Consider the following 27,882-nt stretch of genomic DNA (forward strand, 5'->3'; position numbering starts at 1 on the left):
CGAAAACAAATTAAAAGTTCAGATTATCTCAATTAGAAATTAGATGGAATACCTAACATTTTATTTCTTTCATTCTGCAACATCTATCTATCTGCGTTTAATTGTGCATGTGTGTGCTCTATAGATAATGACAGATTGCATCCATTTTAATGAAAAGGTCTGCTTTCTCACAGTAATTATTCATTACAAATTGCAGACCATAGTTTCAGTAGGACAAAATTATGTTCGGTATGTGGTTCAGCCCTCTGGACTAATCTCAATCAAAATGAACATGTCTAGAAACATTCTATCACCCGAGTCTGACAGCTAGTCTCAAGGAAGATTATGCTTAAGGCTAATTTTGCAATATCCTTTCATTCAGTCAATGAATATTAATAAAGGTAATAGAATGTTGGAACATTTTCTGAAGTTAGCTGTTCTTAGAGAAAATTAGTAACAAATAATAAATCTCTTCTTTGCGCTTAGCCACTACTTACGATCCTTCAAATTATGCTATTTTAGATGCATTTCTATTGGGTTGAACAGGAGCTGGCAAAGCACCTCAACATTCTTTTGGTTTATGTGTTGCATAGAACTCAATTTATCTTACAGTCTGGATCAGAAATGTTAGTATTTTCCTAATTTATTTAAAGTCAAAAGAAGCGCTGCTAAAGATCCTATGCATACCAGAATACACCATTTAATGTACAAAAATAAAATTATTTTGCATTGTGACCAAATATCAAAACTATTGCTTGTAAGACGACATTTTAATTTGCAGATTTTCTTCCTAAAATCATTTATATTTGGTTTAGTTAAGAGATACAGCATGAAACCAGGCCCTTTGGCCCACTGAATCCACGCTGATCATCAAAAATACGCTGATACAACAAAAAAACACACTTTAACAAAAGGTTATCAAACCATGGTTGAAAATATCCAAGGAGAATCTGATTTCACAATCGCAATTTTTACCCAAATTGGGCTGTACACAAGCGTTGTACTCCAATGCATTTTTTGTTTTGAATTTTTTGTCAAACTTATATTTATTATCCATAGTGCTTGCTTGAAGCAATTTCTTACACAATTCAAAATTACTCGGTGTTTGTGAGCATCAGTTGTAAAAGGATCCTTTAATCACAAATAACCTGCATATGTTCCGTGCCTATCACCTAATCTTGCACCTCCTCAATGATCAAAGCAAATAAGAGGTAAACGGTTATATTCCGACTGTACTTAAAAAACAATTTTAGATTAAGATTGCAGCATTTTTCATTGTTGCCAGCTCTTATTACAAATAATGAATAAAACATAATTGCAGATACATTTCAGATGCAGGGCAACTCTTGCAGAAAAAGAATCAGCCAGCAGTTTAAAACATATACCGCAGCTATTAATTAAATAGTGGTAGCAAATGATACACAAAATACCATTTCAAAAAATACAAGCAGTTAGCTTTTACAAAGATAGACATTTCCTTGATGTACACATCCAGAATTGAGCTGTAAACATACAACACACTTTTGACAGATTTAAAAAAAATCCAAAAGAGCAAACATTTAAGTGACAAAACAAGGGGAAATTTCAGGTATGGGAACCCAGCAGAGGTTGTTATTATTAACCAGAGTCAGCCATGTGCACCAGCTTGTGGCAGCATACACTAACGAGCGCAGCCACACACATTACTGACTAATTCTATTAAACGTACAGCAGACAGACAGACACATAGTGCTGTACTTACAATCATCTGCCATAATCAGAGAGCAAAACAATTAAAGAAAACGATAATCAGACCAGTGTACTTAAATTACTTTTCTAGTTTTATGCAACTTTTTAAATTAGTTGATTTTATAAACATTAAAAAAACTTATTAGATTCTGTGGCCCTTTGGTAAATTGCCAAATCTTAATTATTTAAAAAAAAATCAATAAAGGCACTGTCAATAAAGATCAGAGATGTAAATATCTGAATTACTTAAAATCTATTATTTCAAATGGATCTTGATTGCACTGCTTTAAAAAACATTTACATGGTAAAGAATGTAAAATTCATCTGTGCACATAATGCTTTTGTAACAACATTTTATATTTTAATGATGCAAAAATGCCTAAGATCCTGAAAGAATTAAGCAATTACAACAATGATTCACATAACGTTTGTTCCCATTAGTTTTTAAAGCTAGCAAGATATCTAGAGCAAAGGGATTTAATTCTTTTTCTCCAGCTCAGGCCTTACTTAAGGAACCTATATAATGTAAGGAACAGTCAGTTTTTTGTTTTTTTCCAACATTTTCCATAATTGTGGCATTACCAAGTAAGAATAATGTTTGGAAGTATATTTTAATTTTACATTTATCAATTCCTTAACTGAGATAATACATTAAGAACTATCAAGTCGGCAACCCAATCCACGTGGAAGATTTTCCCTCCTATGATGCAACTAAATCATGATGTAATAAAAAGCATTAACAATACATTTGACATGAACACTTGCACAGCCATTGCAGATCAATCCTGCAATTGGTTGAATTGGCCCCTGAATGAATTTGTTGCGATATCCCACTAAGTCACAAACAATGATTGAAATGTAGAAATTGCTGCTTACCGTTTGATCAGTTAAAGGTGGCAGGACAATAGTTTTCTCCATTGTGTTCATTACAATCTTCCACAATTCTTTCAGAACGCGCTTCAACACTGTTTTCTCGCAGATCTTTGCGAACAGGGTCAAACTGGAAGAGGAAGCAAGTGTGTGCACCAGTATTCAAACTAACACCTAGTCAATGTAGTTTTACGTAGCACCTTCAACTCAGCCACAGTATAGATAGTCTGCTATTAGGCATTAGTTGTGTTTCTAAGTAACCTTGTGTTATATAAAATAGCATTTTAAAAATCATGTCAATGGTGGGGGGGGGGGGGAAAGGGGGTTAGTGGCTAGAGTTTCATATTCGCCATAACAAAATTCGTTTTTTCATGCAGGATTTTAAAAAATGATGGTCTTTTCAATAGCACTACATTTATTTTTGTTATTGTAAGCTAAAACTACTAAAGGCTGAATGTTATATTGTTTAATGGAGAAATTGCCCGTGTCAATAGAAGCGATTACGTGGCAATTTTAATGATCAACTACGGTGAAACTAACAAACTGTGTTCTAAAGAGACAATGGTGGGTCATTTCTGCGGGGTGGTTACAGGAAAGGTTTTTCACCTGCTATAATGTTTAGAGGTGCAGAACTTCTAAAATGAAACTTGATACCACCGGTCCAAGGCAGGTGAGAGTGCAAAGATGTAGTGAAGCAATCAGAATTGTGCAAAGCCACACTTGGAGATGTACAAAGAACACAGAGAAAGGTTGGGTAGATAAAGTTAAACGGACAAAAGACAGGAGAGACAATGGAAATATTTGAACACAAAAATGAATTTTAAAATTTGAGAAAGTGAAAGCCTGAGAGCTGCTGAATGAGAGAATGCATTCTGGAATAAAGAATTTTGGAAGAGATAATGTAAATTTCACCCTAGATTAGAATAATTGAATAATTTTAGCAAACAGTTGGCTGAGCTGGGTAAAATCTGTGCAATATCTGGAAGGTAGATGAAGCTAGTCCCGGTGCTGGGATCAGAAAGCCTTTAGATCTATCGAACAGCAGTTTCTGCCACTAAAATATATAACTAATTGATGCCATAAAGAAGTTAAGCAACACATTTATACACTGATTTTCTTGATTTCAGAAAAGCCCTTCATGAATGGCTTTTTTTCTGAAATATAATCACAGTTATAATCCAGGAAATAAGCCAGATCAGTATAAACTTATTAAACAGTGGAGCAGGCTTGAGAAATTGAGTGGCCAACTCAAGCTCATAATTCATATGCTTATAATAGCAATGCGATCATCTGGCCTATATGATTTTAGTTGAGGAATAAATATTAGATTAATTATTGAGGAGCATATCCATGATCTGTGCAAATAATGATCACCTCAGGGACGGATGCAACTTTGGTTTAACATCTCATCCAAAAATCAACATCAGCAATGCCACATTTTGTCAGAACTCTATTAGAGTGTCAACTTAAATTTTCTGCTCAAGTCTTTTGAGTGGGAGTCCACAATCTTCTCAGTGGGAGATATCAGTACTACCGCTGAGACACAGCCTAAACCCATCAGAGTATATGCATGATACATTGCTTATATTTAAAAATAATTTAGAGACTTCCCTTTTGCACTATTTCATGCATTATTCTCCCTTTGAATATATTGTGAAAGTTTCAAAAGGATAGAATCAAAGTAGATTTCATGGTTTTTTTATTTCATTTTATGACAACTAACATGTAAAAGTAACCACTTGGCTCCTTTGGATTCTAACTAACTTTAGTTCATTCAGTTTTGAAATGCAGATGGCATGTGGTATAATGCCTTTCTTCCCCAAGATCGCCCTGGTAACTTTAACCTTTGGTAACAGTAAATAAAAATGACAATGTCAATTTTGCTCGCTGTGTCAACACCTCACTAGATTTTTATTTCCATTGACATCAAGAAAGCAAAGATTGCTTTTGATTGATTGATCGATACAGAATGGAAACGGGCTCTTTGGCTCACTGAGTCCATGCTCACCATTGACCACCCTTTCACATTCGTTCTACGTTATCCCACTTTCACATGTTATCCCAATCCCTACACCCTAGGGTCAATTTTACAGAGGACAATTAACTTACAAACCCACGTCTTTGGAATGTGGGAAGAAACTTTAGCACCCAGAAGAAACCCACGCGGTAACAGAGAGAATGTGCAAACTCCACACAGATGGCTTCTTTTACATGTTAGCTTTGAAGGAGGAGAGTGCAGTGCAGGTTCAGTGTCCATGCCGAACTCAGCAAACATGCTAATTTAAAAATTGAGAAAATGTTGACTAACTTGCTATCTAGTAAGTCCATGAGTGGCTGGAGAACATTGTCAGCATCCTGGGCCACACTGTTGCAAGTACTGGCAGGCACATTTCCAGTTCCTTTCACCTGGCTGAGAATATCTCCCATCTGCTTTACACATTCCTCAACATGAGGCTGAAAACTGAATATAAGCAAGGATGTTAAATACAGCATTAAACATAAATCATTCTTTAAGAAAAACAAAGGCATAAAATGTTGCACATTTGCCCTTTTTGAGATACTATTGCCTTTGTAACTGTTAAAGTAAAAGCTAAATACTAAGAAAATAATATGAAATAAATGACTAGTAGCTCTCATTGAAATATTATTGATTGACTGAATGGAATGGACTAAAATGAGTTAGATCCCATCCACACGACACACTCCTGCCCGCACTTGCTTGATTAAGATGCAAAGAACCAATCAGGTTGATGTATCTAGCTTGGGAGATTATATATAACTTTTGCAATTGATTTTGCAATTAAATAACTATACAAGCCAAATTCTGATGCTTATGATTTTTATCATTTATCACCCGATTAGATGGTTTTCTGATGTCCCAAGTTTTTGCAGCAGCCTCTTTGGTCACGTGTGAAATGTGTCATGTGTGAACCGTTTTTATATTTATTGTTTCTTTTTTTATTGTTTATATTTTGTGTTTAAGCTTTCCATTAAAATACTTAATATTGAAAAATGAATAGAACTTAAAATCATGAAATAAAAATCTAGTTTGCTCACCTATTTTAGCGATGTCTCATTCTGTAGTCCCTCCCGTTGTCAATGCTATTCAGAGCGCTATAACGGGGTTTTTTTGCATTCGCGATTTATATTTTAAATTTAAACAATGCGATTATATTCAATTCAATTCAATTCAACTTTATTGTCATTGCACAAATGGCAGGGAGCGGGGCACCGATGATGTGCTGTGCGGCGGTTTTCACCACCCGTTGCAGTGCCTTCCTGTCAACTGTGGTGCAGCTGCTGTACCATACCGTGAAGCAGGTGGTCAGGATGCATTCGATGGTACAGCGGTAGAAGTTGGGTCTGGGGGGACAGGTGAGCTTTCTTAAGCCTCCTCAGAAAGTAAAGGCGCTGCTGTGCCTTTTTGATCAGTTTGGTGGTATTGAGGGACCAGGACAGATCCTCTGAGATGTGTACCCCGAGGAATTTGTAGTTGGAGACGCGCTCCACCTCAGTTCCGTTTATGTGGATGGCGGTATGTCTGCCACCTCTGGTCTTCCTGAAGTCAACGATGATTTCCTTCGTCTTCTTAGAGTTGAGGACGAGGTTATTATTGGTACACCAGGCTGCCAGGTTCTGGATCTCCTCCCTATAGGCTGTTTCGTTGTTGTCCCTGATCAGTCCTACCACCATTGTGACATCGGCAAATTTTATGATGGCGTTGGAGCCATACTAAGGGACGCAGTCATAGGTGAAGAGGGAGTAGAGGAGAGGGCTGAGCACACAGCCCTGTGGCACGCCGGTGTTCAGTGTTAGTGGAGGAGGTGAGGTTGTTGATCCTAACAGACTGTGGTCTGTTGGTGAGGAAATCCAGTGTCCAATTGCAGAGGGAGGTGGTGATGCCAAGCATTGACCCTGGCATGAACTAGGGGCCACGTGATGGGTTAGGTGCTGACATTTTGTAAGGGAGCTTCAAAATCAGTAAGTGTCCCATGTCTTGTTAGTTTTATAAATTTAAAAAAAATCTTTTTTTTCAAATTTTGAAAAATATTAAATTTTGGTCAAATTTTGATCACAAATTAGCTCAAAAGGCCCATTTTTATTCCTGTGATATTTCATTGTGTTTTAATAACTTTCAAATTTGGCTAGGTTGGTACCCTTATTTACAGAAACACCCATATCTTAAATATCTTTGCCTAAGTTTCTTTATATACCCGATTATGATTAATTGCACACGTACCTTAAATCCTATAAGATTTTTGATATCCCTACCTTAATGCAAACACTCTGCTGAGATCATCCAGCACATTGTTGAGTTTTATTTGCAGCTCTTTTAAAATGTCACTGGCTTCTGAATTCAGCTGCAAATACAGACATGCATTTACAGTACACATAGCAAACATTCTGAAATACAGGCATGCATTCTGAAAACCATTAGCCAAGCTGAACATGGTGATTCAGCGCACTGAACTAAAATAAAGAATGAAGTTGAATGTCAAAAGCAACTATCATAATGAGCTTAACCGCATTTAGTATACTACTTTCTTAGTGTTTTACCTTCTTCATAAATGTACAAGCCTATCAGGACAATGCATCCATGCATGGACTTGTATCTGAAGCACTGTTCTGGAATGAGCAATGTGCATTATTTATAGCGATTACTGGTGCAAGAACCATTAGAAATCACATATCAATCAAAGGAAAGTGACAATAGTACAGTAACATTAAAAACAAATGATACCATGCTAATGGTATCAACACTAACAGTTGCCCTCCAGTTTAATTTAGGTCAGTTATATTTTGATAGTTGGGAACACTCCAGCTGAGTGCGTGTTCATATTTTTGTAACATTAAAAATAATGTACATAGGAGACAATATTTTCTTTCTATGGACCAAATATACCAAAAGGGACGCGAAGAACAACTTGTTCACATAGAACCAGCACGTATGGTACTATTATAACATTTAAAAGATTCTTGGCCAGGTAAGTGCATTGGAAAGATTTTCCGGAATATTGGCATGGGGCAGGCAATTGGGACTAGCTCAGTGAGAGAGCTTGGCCAGCATGGACAAGCTGGGCCGAACCACCCGTTTAGCCAATAAATGCTTAATTCATCAATCAATGTCATAGACGGTAGAATTTGCATGGTAACACCATTATGACACTCGCAATCTTTGGATTTCTTTTGACAGGTGAAATATTGTGAAACATAACAGGAGATTAAAGGTTGATAAGAAATGTAATTCGTTAAATTAGAAATCATAAAAGATTTAAAACTAAAAATAAATTAAGAATTTCATAATCTTACATCTTTTCCTCCCATTGCTTCAAACATCTTCTCCAGTTGCACTCGTAGCTGCTGAATGTTGTTCATCAGGATACATGGCTATAAAATGTTATTGTATCAGTAATTATTTCTATGGTTATAGGCTTTTAGCTTTACATAAAATGCCATAGATTGGCTTACAAGTACAATCAATGTTGGCCTGCCCCGAACAAATAACAATGATGTCTAAAAATGCATTACAGTTCTATTGAATGTGTAAAAGGATTATAAAACTCATGCGCATTTCTTAAGGATTGAGAAATAACTTAAAATATGAAATGGCAGAACACTAGCAAGGTGTTGGAGACTTTATTGGGATAGTAGAGTCTACCTTACTGGTGTCCCCATGATCATTTTTAGGGGCATAAAGAAGTGGAACTATACCAAGATACCAATGATTGAATCATGGATTTATAATAGCTTTCTACATTTGCCATTGCTGAAACAATACTTTTAAAGATAACATTTGTGGATTGCAAGTATGTTGGACACCGCTCATCTTGAGGAAAAGCGATTCCTCCTAATGGATAAATCAGACCAATTCATAACGAGTTGGTCTCCATTCGTCGTTTTTTTGGAATCATATGGTGCAACACAATTGTAAAAAATAACTGTTTCAGGACTGGACGAGGGTTGGTCAAGATTATAAATAATGATCTCCTTTTCTTTTTTATTTTATTTTCTTTTCTTTATTTTCTCTCTCAACTTTCTTCATTTACTCGTTTTCTTTCTTCACACACTATATATATCACATCTTTCTATTCTTTACTATCTAACTTCTTTTTCTTATTCTAATCTTTTTTCAATGTAACAAAAAAAAAGTTGTACATAAAATGTATTATGAAAATATATATTAGGCACTTTTGTGCCATATGACTGTACTTACTTCTAATAAAATAAAATATTTAAAAAAAAAAAGATGATATTTGTTGAAACTTCTGCAATATTTATTTCCTGGCCCAAAGTGAGTCCCAAGAGAACTTTAAGCCAATTTTTGCTGTTGAATTTTGCAAACGTTCAAAGAACAGAGGGATGACTTTTTGTCTTAAAATGTCTGGTATTAAGATACAACAGTGCCATTTTATTAAATATTAGTAAAATTAGCACAACATTTTAATACTAGAGTGGAAAACATTAAACCAAACATTCAAAGAGGAGAAAGGTAAGAAATGGGAGAAATAATAAAAACAAAATAATTTCTTCTCATAGATGCTCATACAAGTGCAGTGTTTACCAATATTCCGACTTCAATTCTATAGTGCTGATAGGTTACAGAATATTAGAATAGATTACCACTTTCTCCTTTGAACAATACGATGCGTAATCCTTCGCTATTATCTCAGAATACTGCAATAGCACATTGCTAATTGTCTGAAAAATAAAATTTATATTTATTTAAAAAATTGTTTTCTTTGCACACAAACTATAAAAATACTTTAAAAGGGAAATAAATGTTGATATTGGAATAATGAACCAGAGTGCAATTTTTTTATCATATTCTTCAATGAATATCATGCCACCTAACATTTTTGGATGTACAGATATTTAAAAGGAATCATCAGTGTTTGTACCAGGCATCTATCATTTCTAAGGGCAAAGAGAAGGGATGGGCGTGCATGAAATTTAAAAGAATATTATTGCTGGTACATTAATTATATGGTGCTCATTTCCATTAAGCCAGGCTTATTATTTAAGAAATAATTCTTAGTTTAATTTAAAGATACAGTATGGAAACAGGCCCTTCGGACCACGGAGTCCACGCCGACCATCAACGGTACACTAGTTGTATGTAATCCCACATTCGCTAGGGTCAATTTACACTAGGGTCTATTTACAGACGGCATTTACCCTATAAACCTGCATGCCTTTGGAATGTGGAAGGAAACTGAAGCACCCAGAGAAAGCCCACGCTGTCACAGGTTGAACATACAAGCTCCGCATAGACAACACCCATACTCAGGATCAAACCCAGGTCGCTGGTGCTGGGAGGCAGCAGCTCTACCACTGCATCAATGTCTTATTATTGTAGCTCCAGAAATCAAAGAGTCGAAGTGCCAGACAAAAAGAACCTACGTTACTCTTCTCTACCCCAATCTGAAGCAGTTTGCACAATGGCACCAGTATAAAATCAGGAGCTGGCATTAACAAGATGGCAAGCTTAAACTAAGATCCATGGGGTGAATCTACTGAGAGACAAACAGATGTATCATGCTCTACAATCAGGCAGTAATGCTAGTAAAAAATAATAAAACTCTGGCCAATAGATATCGATGACATACAGAAATATTATTGTAAGTCCTTGTATTTGATAAGGAAAGCCTCGACAGCAGTGAGGCTGAAATTTGAATATAGTTTGATGTCTTTTCACCTAATATGTTCATAAAGACTCATTCTTTACCTTGGCAAATCTTCTCATGTAATGTCCCACTATTTTAGGATCAGGGCATTCTAGCTTCTTAATAATTTCAAAACTCTGGTTCAATTGCGAGAAGACATCCACGACAGAACAGGAGAAGAGGGCATGTTCTGATGTTTGCTGGAACTGCGGTTAAAAATAAAGGAAATTAATTTTGATTTTCATTTGATCATTTGATAATAAATCTATTTACACAGTCTGCTTTCATCTTAGATGGAAAATTATTGAAACAGATAATAGAATTGAACGATTGTTCTCAGAATGAAGGAAAGTATACATTGAAGTTCTCCAGGAGTTGGTACAAGTACCTCTGCTTTTGTTAACTTATTAACTTTACTTTATAGTTGGGACTACGGAAAGCAATTTCTAAATTTGTGGATGACTTAAAACGTGTACATGGTGAACTATGAAGAAGAATGTGATAAATGTCAAAGAGATATACAAGATGGTGAAATGGGAGTTGGAGAGAAGGGAATATATGAGAAAACCAGACTATTACATTTTGGTGGGAACAATGAGAAGAGTCAATATAAACAGATGGATGTAAGTCTATAAGAGGCACAAGAGAGAAATTTGAAGGTACAGTTTGTACACTGTTTATTGAAAATTGAATCACAAATTAAGATAGTGCTTAAAAATGCTTACACAAACAACTGGATAACAATGGAGGTTTTAACAATGAAGGTTAAAAATGGGCAACAAGCAGAAGGTAGGACACAATAAGGGTGGCCTATGTGTTGGCTCTATGTAATTATGTGAACATGCATTTCTGGATTTCTGAAACAATTACAGTAAAAGAGTGGCCATTTGGCCCAACACATCCATGCTGGCTCTCTACCAGAGCAATTCACCAGACCAACCCCACCTGTCCTTTCTCAGTAACCGTACAATTAATTTTCCACCATTTCCATTTTAATTGAACCTGCTTCTATTACACCAACAGGCAGTGTGCTCCTGATTCTAACTTCACTTGATAATTTAATTGAAAATAAAGTTAGGTTATTTTGTAATCTGCTCACTTCTTTGTGGGCATTACAGAAAGCAGTCCTGTCAATATTCATAGAAACATTGAAAGTAGGAGCAGGAGTAGGCCATTCGGTCCTTCGAGCTGGCACCACCATTCAATATGATCATGGCTGATCATTCAGAATCAGTACCCTGTTCCTGCTTTTCCCCATATTTTTTGATTCCGTTCGCCTTAAGAGCTATATCTAACTCTCTCTTGAATATATTTTAATGGATCCTTTCCAGTCTTACACAACCTACCCACATAGCTGAGTAAGCTCGCATCTGACAGTCGTAATGATCTTGACTGAACCGAGACCCATTGTTTTGACCATTGGTATGTCCATGGCGATTGGTTGCCGTTAAGGTAACAAAATTAATAGTGAAAAAAAATCCAAATTCCTTTGAGGGATCTCAGATGGCAGCGAGAATTGGTCTACTTCCATTGGGGGTAAGGTGCCACAATGATACCCCCTCTCTCTGCACACCTCTGTAATGCTAAAAATGGGTGGTGGGTTCTCATTAAAGCCATTTCAAGCCGCTTCAGATAACATGAAGAGCTAATGTTGTTGTTTTGATGTTGATGTTTTGCCTCTTGTCAGATCACATATCACAAAGCTATCACAGCAATTTTTAGGTTAGGATGTGAACAAATATTGGTGATGAATACATTTTCATATATTTAAATTGATATCTGGATTATTTTTCTTTGAAAAGCAGATTCAATAATAACTTACGAATAGACATTACATAAATATATGAAGAGGAAGAAGCCTTAGAACAGTGGTTCTAAATAGTAGGTGAGTGGAACCTCCTGGATTGCTCTTTCAACAGGTATGAGTAGAAAGGCAGTTTCTGACCTGTGTGTTTTTACTGCTAAATCAATATTCTCGCAAATGTACAAGATGTAGAAACAACTTAAGCCCACAGTTAGTTAATACAATAAGCCTTACCCCATCCTTCTTGTCACGTTCTAGTGCACCATGCAAGAAGTCTCTAGATACCTCTTCATTCTCATCCAACCATTGTATAACAAATGGTTCAAACCAACTGTGGGGAACAAGGATCAAAGTTTAAACTTGCATTTTAGAAATATATTACATCCATGCACAATGTCATTAATAAGCTTTCTTCCTTAAGAGTAAGGACCCAATTATTTTCTAGATATAAATTAATGATAAGCTAATAAAAGTAATTTATGCTCAGCATAAAAATATCAAACAATGCAGCTTACATCAGTTCAATTATTTATAGAGATGTCATTTTCAATGTTTAACTATTTCAATTAAGAGACTTCCTACTGAGTACATGAGCGTGTGAATATTAAGCAAAGAAAAAAGCATATTGCAAATATATAGTGGGTCAGATAGTATCACAAAAACGGAACAAAACATTTAATGAAATAATTGAATAGAACAGCAAAACCATTGCAATAATAATGCTTTGCATCTAACATATGATAGCAAACGAAATAATGAACAAACAGCTAGGATTTTTCCACTGGTTTGTGGGTTTTTAAAGCTAATGTCGAGGAGCACCCATCGCTGAACCTTGGGTTGACATAATTCTGCAGACATTTCGGCCAGGCATAACTACAAAGGATCTACAGTACAGATATAGATCTTTTGAATCAATCAAATCGTGTCTGCCTATGTGGCCATGGCCATGAAAGATCACCAACCTGAAATCTTAACTTTTTCTCTCTACAGATGGAGCCCACTAGGCTGATCATTGTCAGTATTTAGCTTCTATTCCATATGCCCAGCAACCAAAATTATTTTGCTTTCACACACTTGGACATAGATTGGATTAGTTGTATGATACCATAGATATATATCATCATCATCATCCCCCCCCCCCCCCCCCCCCCCCCCCCCCCCCCCAGGACAGAGATTTTTGTATGGACCTTCAAACGTGATATTCAAACATGTGCATGCACACTTTCATATAAGAGCACCAGTTTGAGATACACACACCCTCATATGGACCTTTGAGTGCTCTGTTTTGCAACAAAGTGGGCTTACTGTTTCAGGGAACAGTAGGTAATTGAAAAATTGTCAGAGACAGTGGGTATCTAAGTGGAGGATGTGGTCTAAGTAGGTTCATTTCTCACCTACTGCAATTTGTATCCATGTGCTGCCTCGTTTTGAGATGGTAGTCTCAGCGCACATGCAGATGGAGTGGTCTATGGCAGGGTACTTATCAGCAAAGCCTAAATTACATTGTTGCCCATGGGTATTTCAGCAGTCAAAGCAAGAACGTAAATAGTTGGCTCAATCTCTGCTAAAACAACACAGATTGGATCACATGGCAGTGCCAGAAAGTGAAATAGAAGAATAAGCGAAAAGAGAAATAGCATGCACGAGTGTTCTTACAGAGTATTTAGTATATATTTTGACTGGCATAATAATTTTTTTTGTGACTTGTTTACTTTTTAATGTGTAGTCAATGTTGCAATTTGGTATGGTAACAGCATTTACCGTATAGGACAGGGACATGGATAGGAAAGGTTGAGAATGACATGGTCAGATGCAGACTAGTGGCACGTCGTAGTCCTCCTAGATAAATTGAGCTGAACGGCCTGTATGACTATGCAAGTCTATGAATGGTCTTGAGATCAATTTGTTTGGGAAAGGGGCTAGGGTCTGAGGTTTTGACAAAAACCTAGACATATGTAGAAAAATAATTTAATTTGACCATTTAACATAATAAAATTGCCAACCATGCAAGTTCCTTGCATGACTCATACATTCAGATTATGAAGTCGGTGGAATGGAGAAATCTTCCAGATATGTAGTCACTTTCACTGCAATTAGAATTCAGCTTTAAGTTTAATGGTGTGCAAGTTTAACACTGCCCCAGTAAGCTTCTGCATTTCAATGAGCTTTGGTAGTAGTTTGATACTTCATAGCTTCATCAACTTTTATTACTACATTTAATTATTTATGCGCTTACATTTTCATTTGTCTTTACTGTTCTACCTTAACTCTTAAATAAATGGCTGTAATTCTCCCACAAAATGTACCATTTCAATATATTGAAGTAATTTGTCTTCTATCCACCAATCTTTTTGTACTTTATTGCACTCCTCAACCTTATGTGCACTGCTCTGTCATTTGGCAACAACTGTCTTCTGGTCCCATTTTCTATTATCCTGTGAACTTAGGGTAGTTATAAAACAACTGTTGAAAGGAGTTTACAGTATTTTTGATATTAATAGTCTTACTTGGGGAATCCTTATTCACTAAAATTTGCTGATGCACATAAGGCATGTAGTTTATTTTGTGATTCTATGACAATTAACATTATATGTATACTGATTATTTTCAAGTGTGATATTAAAAGTCAGCCCTGAGATTGGCAGGGTGAATATAAATTGTGTTTAGATATACCGAACAGGTTAATAAATCGGTTTTAATTTTTGGCATCATTCATCAGAAGTAAAATACATTTGAATCCACAATGTATTTCCATTCTGACAAGGATATGTCAAATGTTGAAGTATATTTTTTGTGGCAAAATTAAAGAAACATTTGACTAAATTGTTATTGATAAATAAAAACTGAATGAAAACTAAATTCTATAAATTGTGAATACCTATTATATTACTCATTTGCAACATGATTGTAAGATTTGATATTACTGAATCATTGTGAATGTGTGAATGAGAGAAATTAGCAATTTCTAAATGCCATTTGGAGATATTCGGATCATTGTTTAAAGACACTTTTTCAGGTTGCTAAATTTCTTGGTGCTCTTTAATCCTATGCTAATCCCATTTATTGTCCCCATATTCCCATCAACTCCCCTCAAATGTTACCATTGGCCTACATTCTAGGGGCAATTTATAGTGGACAATTAACTCATCAACCTGCATGTCTTTGGGATGCAGGAGGAAATTGGTGTGATCAAGGGAGAATATGCAAACTTCACGAACAACATCAGCAGCAGGATTGAACCTAAGTTCCTGAGCAGAGGATGCAGCTCAATTAGCTATACCACTATGCCGCCCTAACCAAAGAGAAGTACCAAAGAGAAAGTTGTGCACTTCCACTAGAGCTCAGTCCTCCTGAAGATAAGGCCCCATGCAAAAGGGTCTTCAGTAGAAACATAGAACAAAATAGGTGCAGGAGTAGGCCATTCGGCCCTTTGAGCCAGCACCGCCATTCAATATGATCATGGCTGACCATCCAAAATCAGTACCCCGTTCCTGCTTTCTCCCCAAATCCCGATTCCGTTAGCCCTAAGAGCTATATCTAACTCTCTTGAATATATCCAGTGAATTGGCCTTCACTGCCTTCTGTGGTAAAGAATTCCACAGATTCATAACACAAAGTGTTCCCTCATTTCAGTCCTAAATGGCCTACCCCATATTCTTAAACTGTAATCCCTGGTTCTGGACTCCCTCAAAATGTTTCCTGCATCTAGCCTGTCCAATCCCTAAAGAAATGTGTATGTTTCTATGAGATTCCCTCTCATCCTAAATTCCAGTGAATATAAGCCCAGTCGATCCATTCTTTCTTCATATGTCAGTCCCGCCATCCCAGGACTTAACCTGGTGAACCTTCGCTGCACTCCCTCAATAGCAATAATGTCCTTCCTCAAAATAGGAGACTAAAACTGCACACAGTACTCCAGGTGTGGGCTCACCAGGGCCATGTACATCTGCAGTAGGACCTCCTTGCTCCTATACACCAATCCTCTCGCTACGAGGGCCAACATGCCATTTGCTTTCTTCACTACCTGCTGTACCTGCATGCTTACTTTCGCTGAAGTATTGAAGTACTTTTACTGAAGTACTGAAACTTTAGTGTCAACAAAGTGAGTGTTTCTTAAAAATAGCAATTGTACCCAAATACTGACCACACTGGGAGATCAATTATTAAAGGAACACTTACGCTGGGTACTCTGGGACAGAATTCTTGAAAGCTGGGAGGTCTTTTACATATTCATTATACAGCCACTTGACTTTGAAGTGTAAATTCATATAATCTGCACTTTTGCAAAGTCTTTGTTTCTCATGTTCTGAAAGACAAAAAATGATCGCAATGTTTGTGTCGTGCTTTTGTCATAAGAAAATGAAAATGTTGTACATAATTAGAATTGTTTTTCTCCAAAACTAGAAGTGTGTGATGCCTTACGTATACAAGTCATATTTTAATGTGTAACAATGATTATGTAGGCAACAATCACATCTTGCGAGTGCTATATATATATATATTCAGACGCAAAGGATAATACATGAAAACATTTTATTAATCAAAAACACATGTAATTTAAGACTTACTGCATTGTTTTTAGTTTCCATTTAAAGTCCAGTTAATATATAAACAAACTAACAATATTCTTTTAGCACTGAATGCATTTTGTTTTGAAAATAATCAAAAGGTATCAAATCCTTAGCCAACCATAATTATATTTTGTATGTTTTTTTATGAAATCCCTAATACTTTGGTTTCTCTCTTTGGTAAATTTGAAACCAAGAGTTATTATTTTTCATTGTGGTGATTCTGAAGTAGCAACTAATTCAATATGAACCACAGATATTGATTGCTCCCACTTTGATATTTGTCTGATATGTAATAATTTTTGTAAGCCACAATTTACATATGGAAGTTACTGAACAAAGATCTCAGAATTAAATACAATATTTAAATTGAATATTACACATTAAACAAATTATTTCCCACAACTAAATGAGGAATAAAATAATATTGTGGCTTGTACGCAGACAGAAGATTTTCATAAATAAAAGAACAACTTGCACATTGTCATCTTGTAAGCCATAAATATTAATCAAATAGTACAACCTTCCATTGCATATTTCATGTCCTGGGCAAAAAGGTTCCACATTACTTCTGCACTTATCTTTCCCACATTCAATTCCTGTGGAAACCTAAAAACAACAAAGAATGTATGGCAGACTTAAATGATAAAGGGTGAGACTATTAGATATAGTATTGCATCTTTGTGTTTGCCAATTTAAGATCAATTACTCATTGTATATTTCTACACGTAACATAATTTAACTTTACAAGAGTTAGTCAGCACTTCTTCTAAATTGAATTGGCCTACAAAAACATGAACACCTTTCATCCCCTAATTGTTCTTTCTTTCAGCTGCAGCCATTAACGTGGTGGGAATCACCAGCAGATCATTCACTGGTAACTCCACCAGGATCCCATCAGACAATAAGGAAGGTCCATCTACATGACTGCTGCTGGATAAATTACCCTTCAAATCTCATAATATTCCACCTTGTAAATAATTGGCTAATCCTATATTGGATTAAAAATCAAGTCAGGAGTGTTTAAATGTCATATATATGGACAAGGAACAACGTAATTCTTACTTGCAGCAGCCTAACGGGCCTGTAACACAATACACATAGATAATATACCATAAATTAATAACCCGAATACTTGTGCTAAAAAAAAGTCCAAAGTCCTTTGTGCAACCCAAGGCAGTCCATAGATCACTGGTTAGTGTCATGTCGTCTTCAGGAGCCTGATGGTTGTTGGGAAGAAACTATTCTCGAACCTCGTGGTCAGAGTTATCAGACTCCTTTACCTGCCGATGGTTGGCGTGAAATGGGAACGTAGTCAGGGTGGTGTGTGTCCTGGAACACTCTACCCAATGGCACAATGGGGGTACATTCACCTCAAGGGCTACAACTGGTCTAGAATCAGCTCATTTCACCATTTTTCACCACTTAAGAGATTTGCAATAAATGTTGGTCTTGTCGGTCAAACCTCTGAAACATAGCCAACATTTTTCTGCAATCGTGCCTCTTGAGAAACTTGTGGCATTTATTTTTATATGCGGATGAATACTTTATTGTCACATATGACAAGTCACAGTGAAATTCTTTGCTTGCATACCCAAGGTATGCAAATAGTTGCCCACAAAGGGCTCTTTCAAAGTTACAAAGAAATCCTGTGCCAAGTCCCCCTTTGTTCTCCCCCTTCCCCCCGTCACGGCAGTCCCCCCCACGTCAGGTCCTCCATTGTCCTTCCCTCCTCTTACGATGGTCCCCCCATGCCGGACCCCATTGTTCTTCCCCCTCCCTCACGGCCGGTCCTCCCACGCCGGGTTCTCCTTCGTTCCTTCCTATACATAGGAAGGATATTATTTAAATGTGTGCTGCCAATGCCAATAAGTATATAAAGTGTAGATAAAGTAATTGAGCAATTAAACATAGAGGGTTTTCTGTTATCTCTTAATTTAAATATTGCTGCAGCTGAATAGCAAAGATGTTATTTTTCCTAAAGGGAAAGGGGGAGATGCAGCGAGACCTGGGTGTCATGGTACACCAGTCATTGAAGGTAGGCATGCAGGTGCAGCAGGCAGTAAAGAAAGCGAATGGTATGTTAGCTTTCATTGCAAAAGGATTTGAGTATAGGAGCAGGGAGGTTCTACTGCAGTTGTACAGGGTCTTGGTGAGACCACACCTGGAGTATTGCGTACAGTTTTGGTCTCCAAATCTGAGGAAGGACATTATTGCCATAGAGGGAGTGCAGAGACGGTTCACCAGACTGATTCCTGGGATGTCAGGACTGTCTTATGAAGAACGACTGGATAGACTTGGTTTATACTCTCTAGAATTTAGGAGCTTGAGAGGGGATCTTATAGAAACTTACAAAATTCTTAAGGGGTTGGACAGGCTAGATGCAGGAAGATTGTTCCCGATGTTAGGGAAGTCCAGGACAAGGGGTCACAGCTTAAGGATAAGGGGGAAATCCTTTAAAACCGAGATGAGAAGAACTTTTTTCACACAGAGAGTGGTGAATCTCTGGAACTCTCTGCCACAGAGGGTAGTTGAGGCCAGTTCATTGGCTATATTTAAGAGGGAGTTAGATGTGGCCCTTGTGGCTAAGGGGATCAGGGGGTATGGAGAGAAGGCAGGTACGGGATACTGAGTTGGATGATCAGCCATGATCATATTGAATGGCGGTGCAGGCTCGAACGGCCGAATGGTCTACTCCTGCACCTAATTTCTATGTTTCTATGTTTAGCCCAGATTGCACCATCAATATTTTATAGACAAAAATCACATTTATCACTTCCTGCTGCTTTTTAATATGGCAGATGGCTAACTAGCAAAAACTACCATCTGAGGCTAGCAGGCAATTCAACACCTGCTTTAAGATTCATACATATTAAGTATTTTATAAACAGCACTTATTTTATCTGTAAACTAATAAAAATATGAACTTACTGATTGAGGCAGTGAGTGTATGAATTCTTGTCCTCTTCTATGATTGAAACAATCAGTGTGATAAGTTTGGACCAAAAGTCCAAATTTCTGGTGCTAGGCCCTTGCTCTTCTGGGGGAACCTCTGCCTTTTTATTCTGAAGAATCAAACAGAATCAGATGGGTATAAAAATACCTTTTTAAGTGCCTGATAGATTACCAATCTAAATACACCCATGAAATAAAACTTCCAAGGTGGTGAATATCATGTTGAAATGCGAGTCTTACATCTTTCTACTCTTTCAATGATGTGGAATTCTAATTTTAAAGTTGCCATAGCTACCCAAAGATTGGATTTTTCTATTCCTACCAAGTATCTAAATATATTGGAATAGAACATGAATAACACAGATGGCTTTTAATTAACACTTGCACTAACATCTTTGCAAAATTATTTTTATTAGATGCAATACTTTTGCACGGACTCAGGATTATTCATTAGTATAGCTACACTTTAGTTATATTATGTTGCCTAATAAAGAAACCCATTTCCAGATTCTTGCCCAGAAAAGCAAAAAAATATTCTTTATTAAAATGCTATATAAATCTTTTCATCATTTAGTTTAGAGATACAGCATGGAAACAGGCTCTTCAGTCCGGCGAGACCACACCGATCATCTTCACACTAGTTTCCAGGTTATCCCACTTTCTACACACTAGCGACAATTTACAGAAGCCAATTAACTTACAAACCTGCACGTCATTGGGATGTGGGAGGAAACTGGAACTTCCCGGAGTAAAGTCACACGGTCACAGGGAGAACGTGCAAATTCACATCCAACGTCAAGATTGAACCCGGGTTTGGTGCTGTCAGGCAGCAGCTCTACCACTGCGCCACCCCTTCTTGCATTAATTCAATAGATATTTGCCTCCCATAGCTGAACTAATAAGCATAAACTTAAGGATTGGCACAGGCATGAAAAATGCAGAATTCTATTCAGTTATGTCATGCAAAGATCCTAGTAGCCAAGAGAAATGCTAAACTTATGCAACAACAGAAGATTAAATTTTATGCAAATTGTACATTAAATCAATAAGCAATAATCAAAAAGATAATTGACTGTGATTGACTACCCCTTACTCCAATTTGGTCGACTTGAACTAGGTGGGCCGAAGGGCCTATTTCTGTGCTATACAGCTCTATGAGTCTGTGAAATTCTATAAATAACCAAGAGAAAATAGATGTTAAAAGTTTGGTTTATTATCTTCAGCCAATATTACCTCAAGATATTTGGGATTCTCTTGTATTCTTACCTTTCCTTTCCTTCTCATTTTCTTGATACTGCTGAATTCTTAAATATTCCCAAATCCTTAGCTTTACTGCTCAAGCCTCATACCTTTATCATTTGCTTTGTTCAAATTTAAGACCCTAGTTTCAGATTGAACCAAGTCACTTTGAATCTTTATATACATTTGACATTTTAATCATTGTTTGCTAAATGCCACACATTGTTAGATTATTAAGTAACAGATCTGTACTCACAATGACTTATCAACTAACAGTGCGATCTTCCAATACTTCTTACTGATGCTGTTCATTAGACAGACGGCATTTGGCACATTTCTTGTGATAAATGTTCTGGCACGCACACTGTACTAAAGCTGTATGCTCTGAAATTGAATTTTAGGCCCCGATGCATTGGACTATTATTGATGTGTTATATGCAGGTTCAAAGTCTAAAGTTATAAAGGCAGCCTTAAGGGAACTTCAAACATTATAAAGAAACCATCTAATTTTTTTTTTATGTAATGAGGCCAAACCATCACAATCCTTGAAAGTAAATGGCCACTGCTGCTAATGAGGTATCATTTTATTATTATCAGCTTTCCAAAATATCAGTGTATTTTAATAAGAATACTGCAGTAAATTAATTTTATCCAAGTTCTTCCATAATTAAAAATACAAGTATGGGCTGAAAGGACATGCTCCTCTCAGACTAATAAAACCTAATTGCATTCTAAAGTGTGTAGCTCTGGAAAAGTGAGCAGTTAAGGCTAAAGTGGTGTATCAAATTACACAAATGCTGATATAATTTCTTACTCTGTGTCAAATAACAGATATAAACTTACTGGATCTGTCTGGTATTCTCGGCTGTACAGTTCATGACAGTTGTTGAAGATGTATTCATAAGTTGAATTCAAGCAAGCCTTCACACAATCTTTCACAACCTGACTGGCCCTTGGAGGGCTCTGCAATTCCTGGACCTATGAGAATGAAAGACGTTTGAAGATTTCTAAGATTGTTTTTTGTCCTTTTAAATACCTTCATCAAATAGCACTCTAATAGTGTTGCCCTGTAGATATTCCATATGTATAAGAATCATTTTACAAAGCTGGAAACATTACTCAGCAGCATTTTATTTGTTTTAAGGAAAACCTTTTTTTCGTACATTGAAAAACAGACATAATTCAAATCTATGTTCTCAGTGGGCTGCTCTGATCTATTTTAAGTGTATAATTAAGAAATCACAGCATGCTAATATTGTGAAATAGCTATTCATACAAAATGGAGCTGATTTAAAATGGAGCTGATTTACCAACTTTTGTTTAATTTTCTGTTCCTCTCCAACCTGAAATTTGCTTAAAATGCTGGAATAACACAGCGGGACAGACAGCATCTCTGGAGAAAATGGATCAGGTTTTTTCAGACGCAATCTGTTTAATCATCCAAAACTGAATTCTCTTAAATACCCTTCTTTTTGCAATTCACGTCGAATCGTCATTATATAAATTTGTCCTGAATGATTCAAATATTTTATCCTCACCAATTATAACAGTATCTTTCCAATTTAAAAACAAGATATTTCCAAAGATTCCTATTTGCTTTCTTGTGCTTAATTTTGAGAGCATCTCTTCAACATCTTATAATTGGACAATATTGCAATGTTGATTGATTCAGTTAAGGGATCAGGCTAGTTGTTTGGGCAAATGATACTCCAACAAAAGGTTTTAAACTAGTTTAAAAGATCACATAAACATTGTTTAGAAGTTATTTATGCTTGAAATTCCTATCCTTTGTGCTAATTGGTCAACGTAGGGTAACCAGCCTCTAATCAGCAATAACTCCATATGATACGTCTTAATCTTTAGGAATGTATTTTGGTCGACTTTCCCTAGTTTCAAACTACAAAATCTGTATTCATTAAATATTAATTCTATTAACCTACCTTCATCCTAAAGAAAGTAATGCTGGTTAGAAGATCAACAGTTGACTTCAAATCTTGTAATCTTTCAGGACTGCTTGCTGGGAAGTTATTCTGGTTAAAAACAAATATTACATCTACAATTTGAAAATTACATCCATAAATGCAAAAGAACAGACCATGAAAATTTAATTGACTTTGAAGAATAGAATACAATCTAATGAAATAAAATCTGTTCGATTGACATTCCAGTTACAGAGTTACAGAGAAAGGTTGAACAAGTTAGGGCTTTATTCTTTGGAGCGCAGAAGGTTAAGGGGGGGACTTGATAGAGGGCTTTAAAATGATGAGAGGGATAGACAGTTGACGTGGATAAGCTTTTCCCACTGAGAGTAGGGAAGATTCAAACAAGGGGACATGACTTGAGAATTAAGGGACAGAATTTTAGGGGTAACATGAGGGGGAACTTCTTTACTCGGAGAGTGATGGCTGTGTGGAATGAGCTTCCAGTGAAGGTGGTGGAGGCAGGTTCGTTTTTATCATTTAAAAATAAATTGGATAGTTATATGGACAGGAAAGGAATGGAGGTTATGGTCTGAACGCAGGTATATGGGATGGGGAGAATACGTGCTCGGCACAGCCTAGAAGGGTCGAGATGGCCTGTTTCCGTGCTGTAATTGTTATATGGTTATATGGTTCTATGGTAGAAATTTATTCTCCGTCATTGAATTGATTTGAATTGAATACATTTTATTAGCCAAGTATATATATACATGCAAGGAATCATATGCTCAATGTACTCCATTCTTAAAATTCGATTCCAGATGGAACTAACATGTACACTCAAGAAGCATGATTAGAACATCCACTTAATGGACTCAGCAGAGGATGAATTTTCACTAAAATATTCAAACTAGGGAATTATTTTAATGTTATTTTTAAAAAGGTAATTCTTATTAGTTATTGAACTCATCTCAGCATTTTGCTCTCTCCAATGTGTTGTAACACATGCACATAAGGAAGTTACACAAAATTGGAAAATAATATAATTTACTTTCAAATTTCGAACTTAGCTTTACCAATCAATTATATTTCATTTCTACCCACTAATACATGGAACAGGTGACATTAAATTATATGGCAATATTATAAATGTATCAGAAACCTTGCTTCTGTGCAGACATCATTGTTTATCAATATTCTATGGTTCAGTAGATTCAGTCACAGCACAAAAAAAAAATCAACTTTTATAGTGGCCTCTGGTAGAAGGAAAAAGATTCAACTGGACTGGAAATTGATCTCTGCTGTGACCCTTATTAATCAGGAAAACCGAGGAGGCTTGAAATACAATAAATTCCAATTTGTGCAGAATAGACACAGTCTCTTGTTAAATGTTAAACTTGTTTCAAGAGAAGTTCACAAAATAAGTTACAACCAAGAATTGACTCTAGATTTTTACTTTTGGTGTTTCAGCAGCAAAACCCAAGGGTTTCCTGCACTTATTGGAAACACTGGGGCAATCAACAAAACCGATTGATTGAATTGAGTGAAAGATAAAGCAAAGAAACAGACCCTTCAGCTCACCGAGTCCACACTGACTATTGATTACCTATTCGCACTAGTTCTACGTTATCCCACTTTCTCATCCACTCCCTACACACTAAAGACAATTTTCAGAGGTCAAATCCACACGGTCATAGGGAGAATGTGCAAACTCCACACAGTCAGCACCCAAGTCAGGATTGACCCGTGGTCTATGGTGCTGGGTGAGGGCAGAACTACCAGCTGGTGCCACTGTGCTACTATAAAAAAAAAACCTTTATGTGGAGCTGGAAGGAATGAGAGTTACCCTGCCTCTACTGTGAGTGTTAATAACTGCAGTGAGCTGTTGCATTAGTTCTCCTCTTCTGCACTTATCGATAACACCAACATTCACCTCACCACAAAAGTCTAAACAGTCACTGAAAGCATCTGCCGCAAATTATAGAAACCCAGGCTGGCAAGTTTTTGACCACGACTGTATAATCAAAAACATGGATTTCAAGTTTGAGAACTTCAAATTAATAGATCTACCTCATGGGATAATTGATAGATAAACAATTGAACAAAAATACTAATAATGTACTGCATTGCTGACTTAAAATGGAAGTGCGACATTAATTTTGGCTCACACATTGTTTTTTGCCTGCTATGTTAAATGGAACGTGCAATATGGATAAATGTATCTTGCCACTGACGTTTTTTGTTATAAAATACTTCCAGTTGCCATTTTCTACATTGACAAAGAAGATTTTTAATGGCCCTTTTCATTAATGATAGTCGTAAAGATTAGCTGAGGGGGGAGTAATATTAGCCTTTTGCACTGCCACCAAAATGTTGCAATTCAGTGAATAGGTGGAAAGTTTAGATGCAAAGTACAAGCTGGACAACTTGCTCAGTACTTGAGAATTCTGTGTCTGTTTAGTGATTGCAGTGGATAATTCTGTAATGAAGAGAAAATTGCACCAATAGAAGCCTAATGTGCAAATGAGCATCCCATTTTGTCGGCCAAACTCAAGCTCAAATACTAATTTTGTCTGCAATTATACTTTCCTTTATTACAGCCTTCACATTATTATGAATCAATTAAAACATTAGGTGCATTCAAATTTGAGTAAGTTCAACAAGGATTCCATTATTATTGTATTAAAGGCAGTTCTGCTATAATTCAGTAATTAACAAATCTTGTGTTATAGAAAGTCACATTATAAAGACTACTGCGAAGTGGGGAGAGAGGGGTTAGAGGATAGAGCGTTTCAGACTCTAATAACAGATTTTTTCAAAGGATTTTCAAAAATAAAGATCTTTGCAAGAGCAATAAGTTTATTTTTTTATTATTGCCTACTAAAAATACTAAAGGCTGGACATTACATAATTTAATGGAGTATCATTGCACGATTGTCAACGGAAGTGATTGGTCGACAATTTAAATGACCAAATTTATAGTTTATGATACTATAAGTGTCAACTGTGTTCTTAAGAGACAATTGTATCTGATTATTATGACAACACTACCAGAAACAGTTTTTTTACATGTACTATCATTTTCACAAGGCAGCTTTTTTTCCCACTTGCCAAATTCAAAGTAATTTTGAAACGGTTCTCTCATTCCCAACTGAAATCGTGTTACATCCAATTCGGCTTGGCAATCCAAATACTGTTCCCTAATTCATTAATCTTTATATTCAATTTGTGCCATGGAAATGCATTATAGCAGAACAACCAAACATCTAAGCAGGCCTTTAATTCATACTTATATTTAAGACTTCATTTCCCCAGGCTTCAATGAGAAGACATTACTTTGTGCAAAAACTCACCCTATACATTGACAGATCAATACGAAGGGAATTATGCAGTTGGTCCAAGAGTTTTACAAACCTCTCTTTCTGCAAAAGATAACAGAAATAATTTAACTTTTTTTCATGAGAGTGAAAAACATTTTAACATATATGAAGGTAATAGATTATATTTTATAACATATCTCATCACAAAAAAACTATAACAATTATTCTGAACTGAATATGAATTCTATTTTATTCCTCTATGGCATTCGTCACAATAAAACAATTAAATAATTAGAATCACAACTATTAAAAATGTTTGCCACACCAGCACGGTGGCATTGACATGTTTGCAGTTTCCTTACATGTGTCACACCCGAGTCTATTAGGAATAGCTGAACATTAATCATTATCTTGTGCATCAAAATGTACCATGTTCTTTTAGAAGCATTTCAACATATATAATTTATTATATCTCAGAATTTTAAATATAGATTTATCAATTTCAAAACATAATTAAACTATGCATATTTGTTACATATTGTATCTTTAGGGTAAAGAAAATCACAAATCATCCGATTTGCCATACGGCATTCACTGACAATTGATGGACTGAATTGAAGCATACAATGTGGAAACAGGCCTTTCAGCCCAACAAGTCCACTCTTGTCATCGAACACTAGTTATCAAACTTTCTCATGCACTCCTGACAAATTAGGATCAATTGTCAGACGCCAATTATCCTACAAACCAACATGTCTTTGGGATGTGGGATGAAACCAAGCGCCCGGTAGAACTGCACACAGTCATCAAGAACATGCATACACCACACAGCATTCAAAGTCAGGATTGAAACCTGGTCTTCTGGTGCTATGAGGCAGCAGCTCTACAAGCTGTGTAACAAGATAACATAATTTATCTTACCTGGCGTCAAATATTTCCAATTGAAACCCTGATATAACTAATTTCTGATCAAACATGATTAAACAGGCAATAATCAATTCGCCCATGAAAGCACATTTACACATATAAAAATAATGTACTTTTTTTTTTAAATGACACACCTCCCGAGTACATGAATATGCATAGTTTAATTGTTTTGAAATTGATCAATCTATATTTAAAATTCTGAGACATAATAAATGATATATGTTGAAATACTTCTAAATTCTTCAGCAAAGCTCAATAACCAATAATGGGATAACATCCCATGTTAATTACATGGATTCAAAATAATTTACATTGAGGAACCCATTGAGGAAGCTATATTTAATGACAAGCTTTCTAAGTTGTTTAGCTTTGTGTAAGAGATTGGTGCCCAGATACTATAAGACTTGACACATTTCGCATAATCAGTAAGAGTGCTGCATTCAACTACATGACAAGCATGTTCTGTGCTGCATTCAACTACATGACGGCGCGACTCTCGTCAGCAGTGGCCTCTGCAGCCCGTCTGCGTTTTTATTATTTTTTGTCTATGTTTTTATGTCGTTTTTGTTATTTTTTGTTGGGGTGTGTGTGTGTGGGGGGGGGGGGGGGAGGTGGGGTGGGAGGGAGGGGGTAACTTTTAATCTCTCCCTGCACGGGAGACCCGACCTTTTCTTTGTCGGGTCTCCGTTGTCGTTGGGGCTGCAACGAGGAGCGGCCTCCAACAGGAGAAGACCGGGGGCTCTGGTGCCGACGACTCACCTCACCGTCGCGGAGCTGGCCGAGACTGGAGCGGGTGGAGCGGTGGTGGAGCGCTGCTGCTGCTGCGGCCCGACCTCCGGAGATTCGGAGGCTGCAACTGCGGGTCTGGCAGACAGCGACACCGGGAGCCCGCGGGTCACTGGAGGAAGA

The 27,882-nt window shown here is 36.6% G+C and overlaps 1 protein-coding gene across 1 annotated transcript in view; it reads right to left on the reverse strand.

The window, feature by feature from the left end:
• LOC129711157 (protein unc-13 homolog A-like) overlaps nucleotides 1–27,882 on the reverse strand; it is a 162,571-nt gene that overhangs the window by 22,958 nt on the left and 111,731 nt on the right. Inside the window, exons 23-36 of the mRNA XM_055658609.1 lie at nucleotides 26,080–26,148; nucleotides 22,748–22,837; nucleotides 21,651–21,785; nucleotides 19,545–19,678; nucleotides 17,137–17,222; nucleotides 16,225–16,351; nucleotides 12,280–12,376; nucleotides 10,304–10,447; nucleotides 9,199–9,276; nucleotides 7,888–7,965; nucleotides 6,850–6,938; nucleotides 4,886–5,038; nucleotides 2,584–2,707; nucleotides 1,721–1,726 (exon numbers count right to left, since the gene is read on the reverse strand). Of these exons, the coding sequence (XP_055514584.1) occupies nucleotides 1,721–1,726; nucleotides 2,584–2,707; nucleotides 4,886–5,038; nucleotides 6,850–6,938; nucleotides 7,888–7,965; nucleotides 9,199–9,276; nucleotides 10,304–10,447; nucleotides 12,280–12,376; nucleotides 16,225–16,351; nucleotides 17,137–17,222; nucleotides 19,545–19,678; nucleotides 21,651–21,785; nucleotides 22,748–22,837; nucleotides 26,080–26,148 (1,410 nt within the window). The remainder of the gene's footprint in view (nucleotides 1–1,720; nucleotides 1,727–2,583; nucleotides 2,708–4,885; nucleotides 5,039–6,849; nucleotides 6,939–7,887; nucleotides 7,966–9,198; nucleotides 9,277–10,303; nucleotides 10,448–12,279; nucleotides 12,377–16,224; nucleotides 16,352–17,136; nucleotides 17,223–19,544; nucleotides 19,679–21,650; nucleotides 21,786–22,747; nucleotides 22,838–26,079; nucleotides 26,149–27,882) is intronic.

Source organism: Leucoraja erinacea, chromosome 29 (genome assembly GCF_028641065.1).
Source record: "Leucoraja erinacea ecotype New England chromosome 29, Leri_hhj_1, whole genome shotgun sequence".
NCBI classification, from domain to species: Eukaryota; Metazoa; Chordata; class Chondrichthyes; order Rajiformes; family Rajidae; genus Leucoraja; species Leucoraja erinaceus.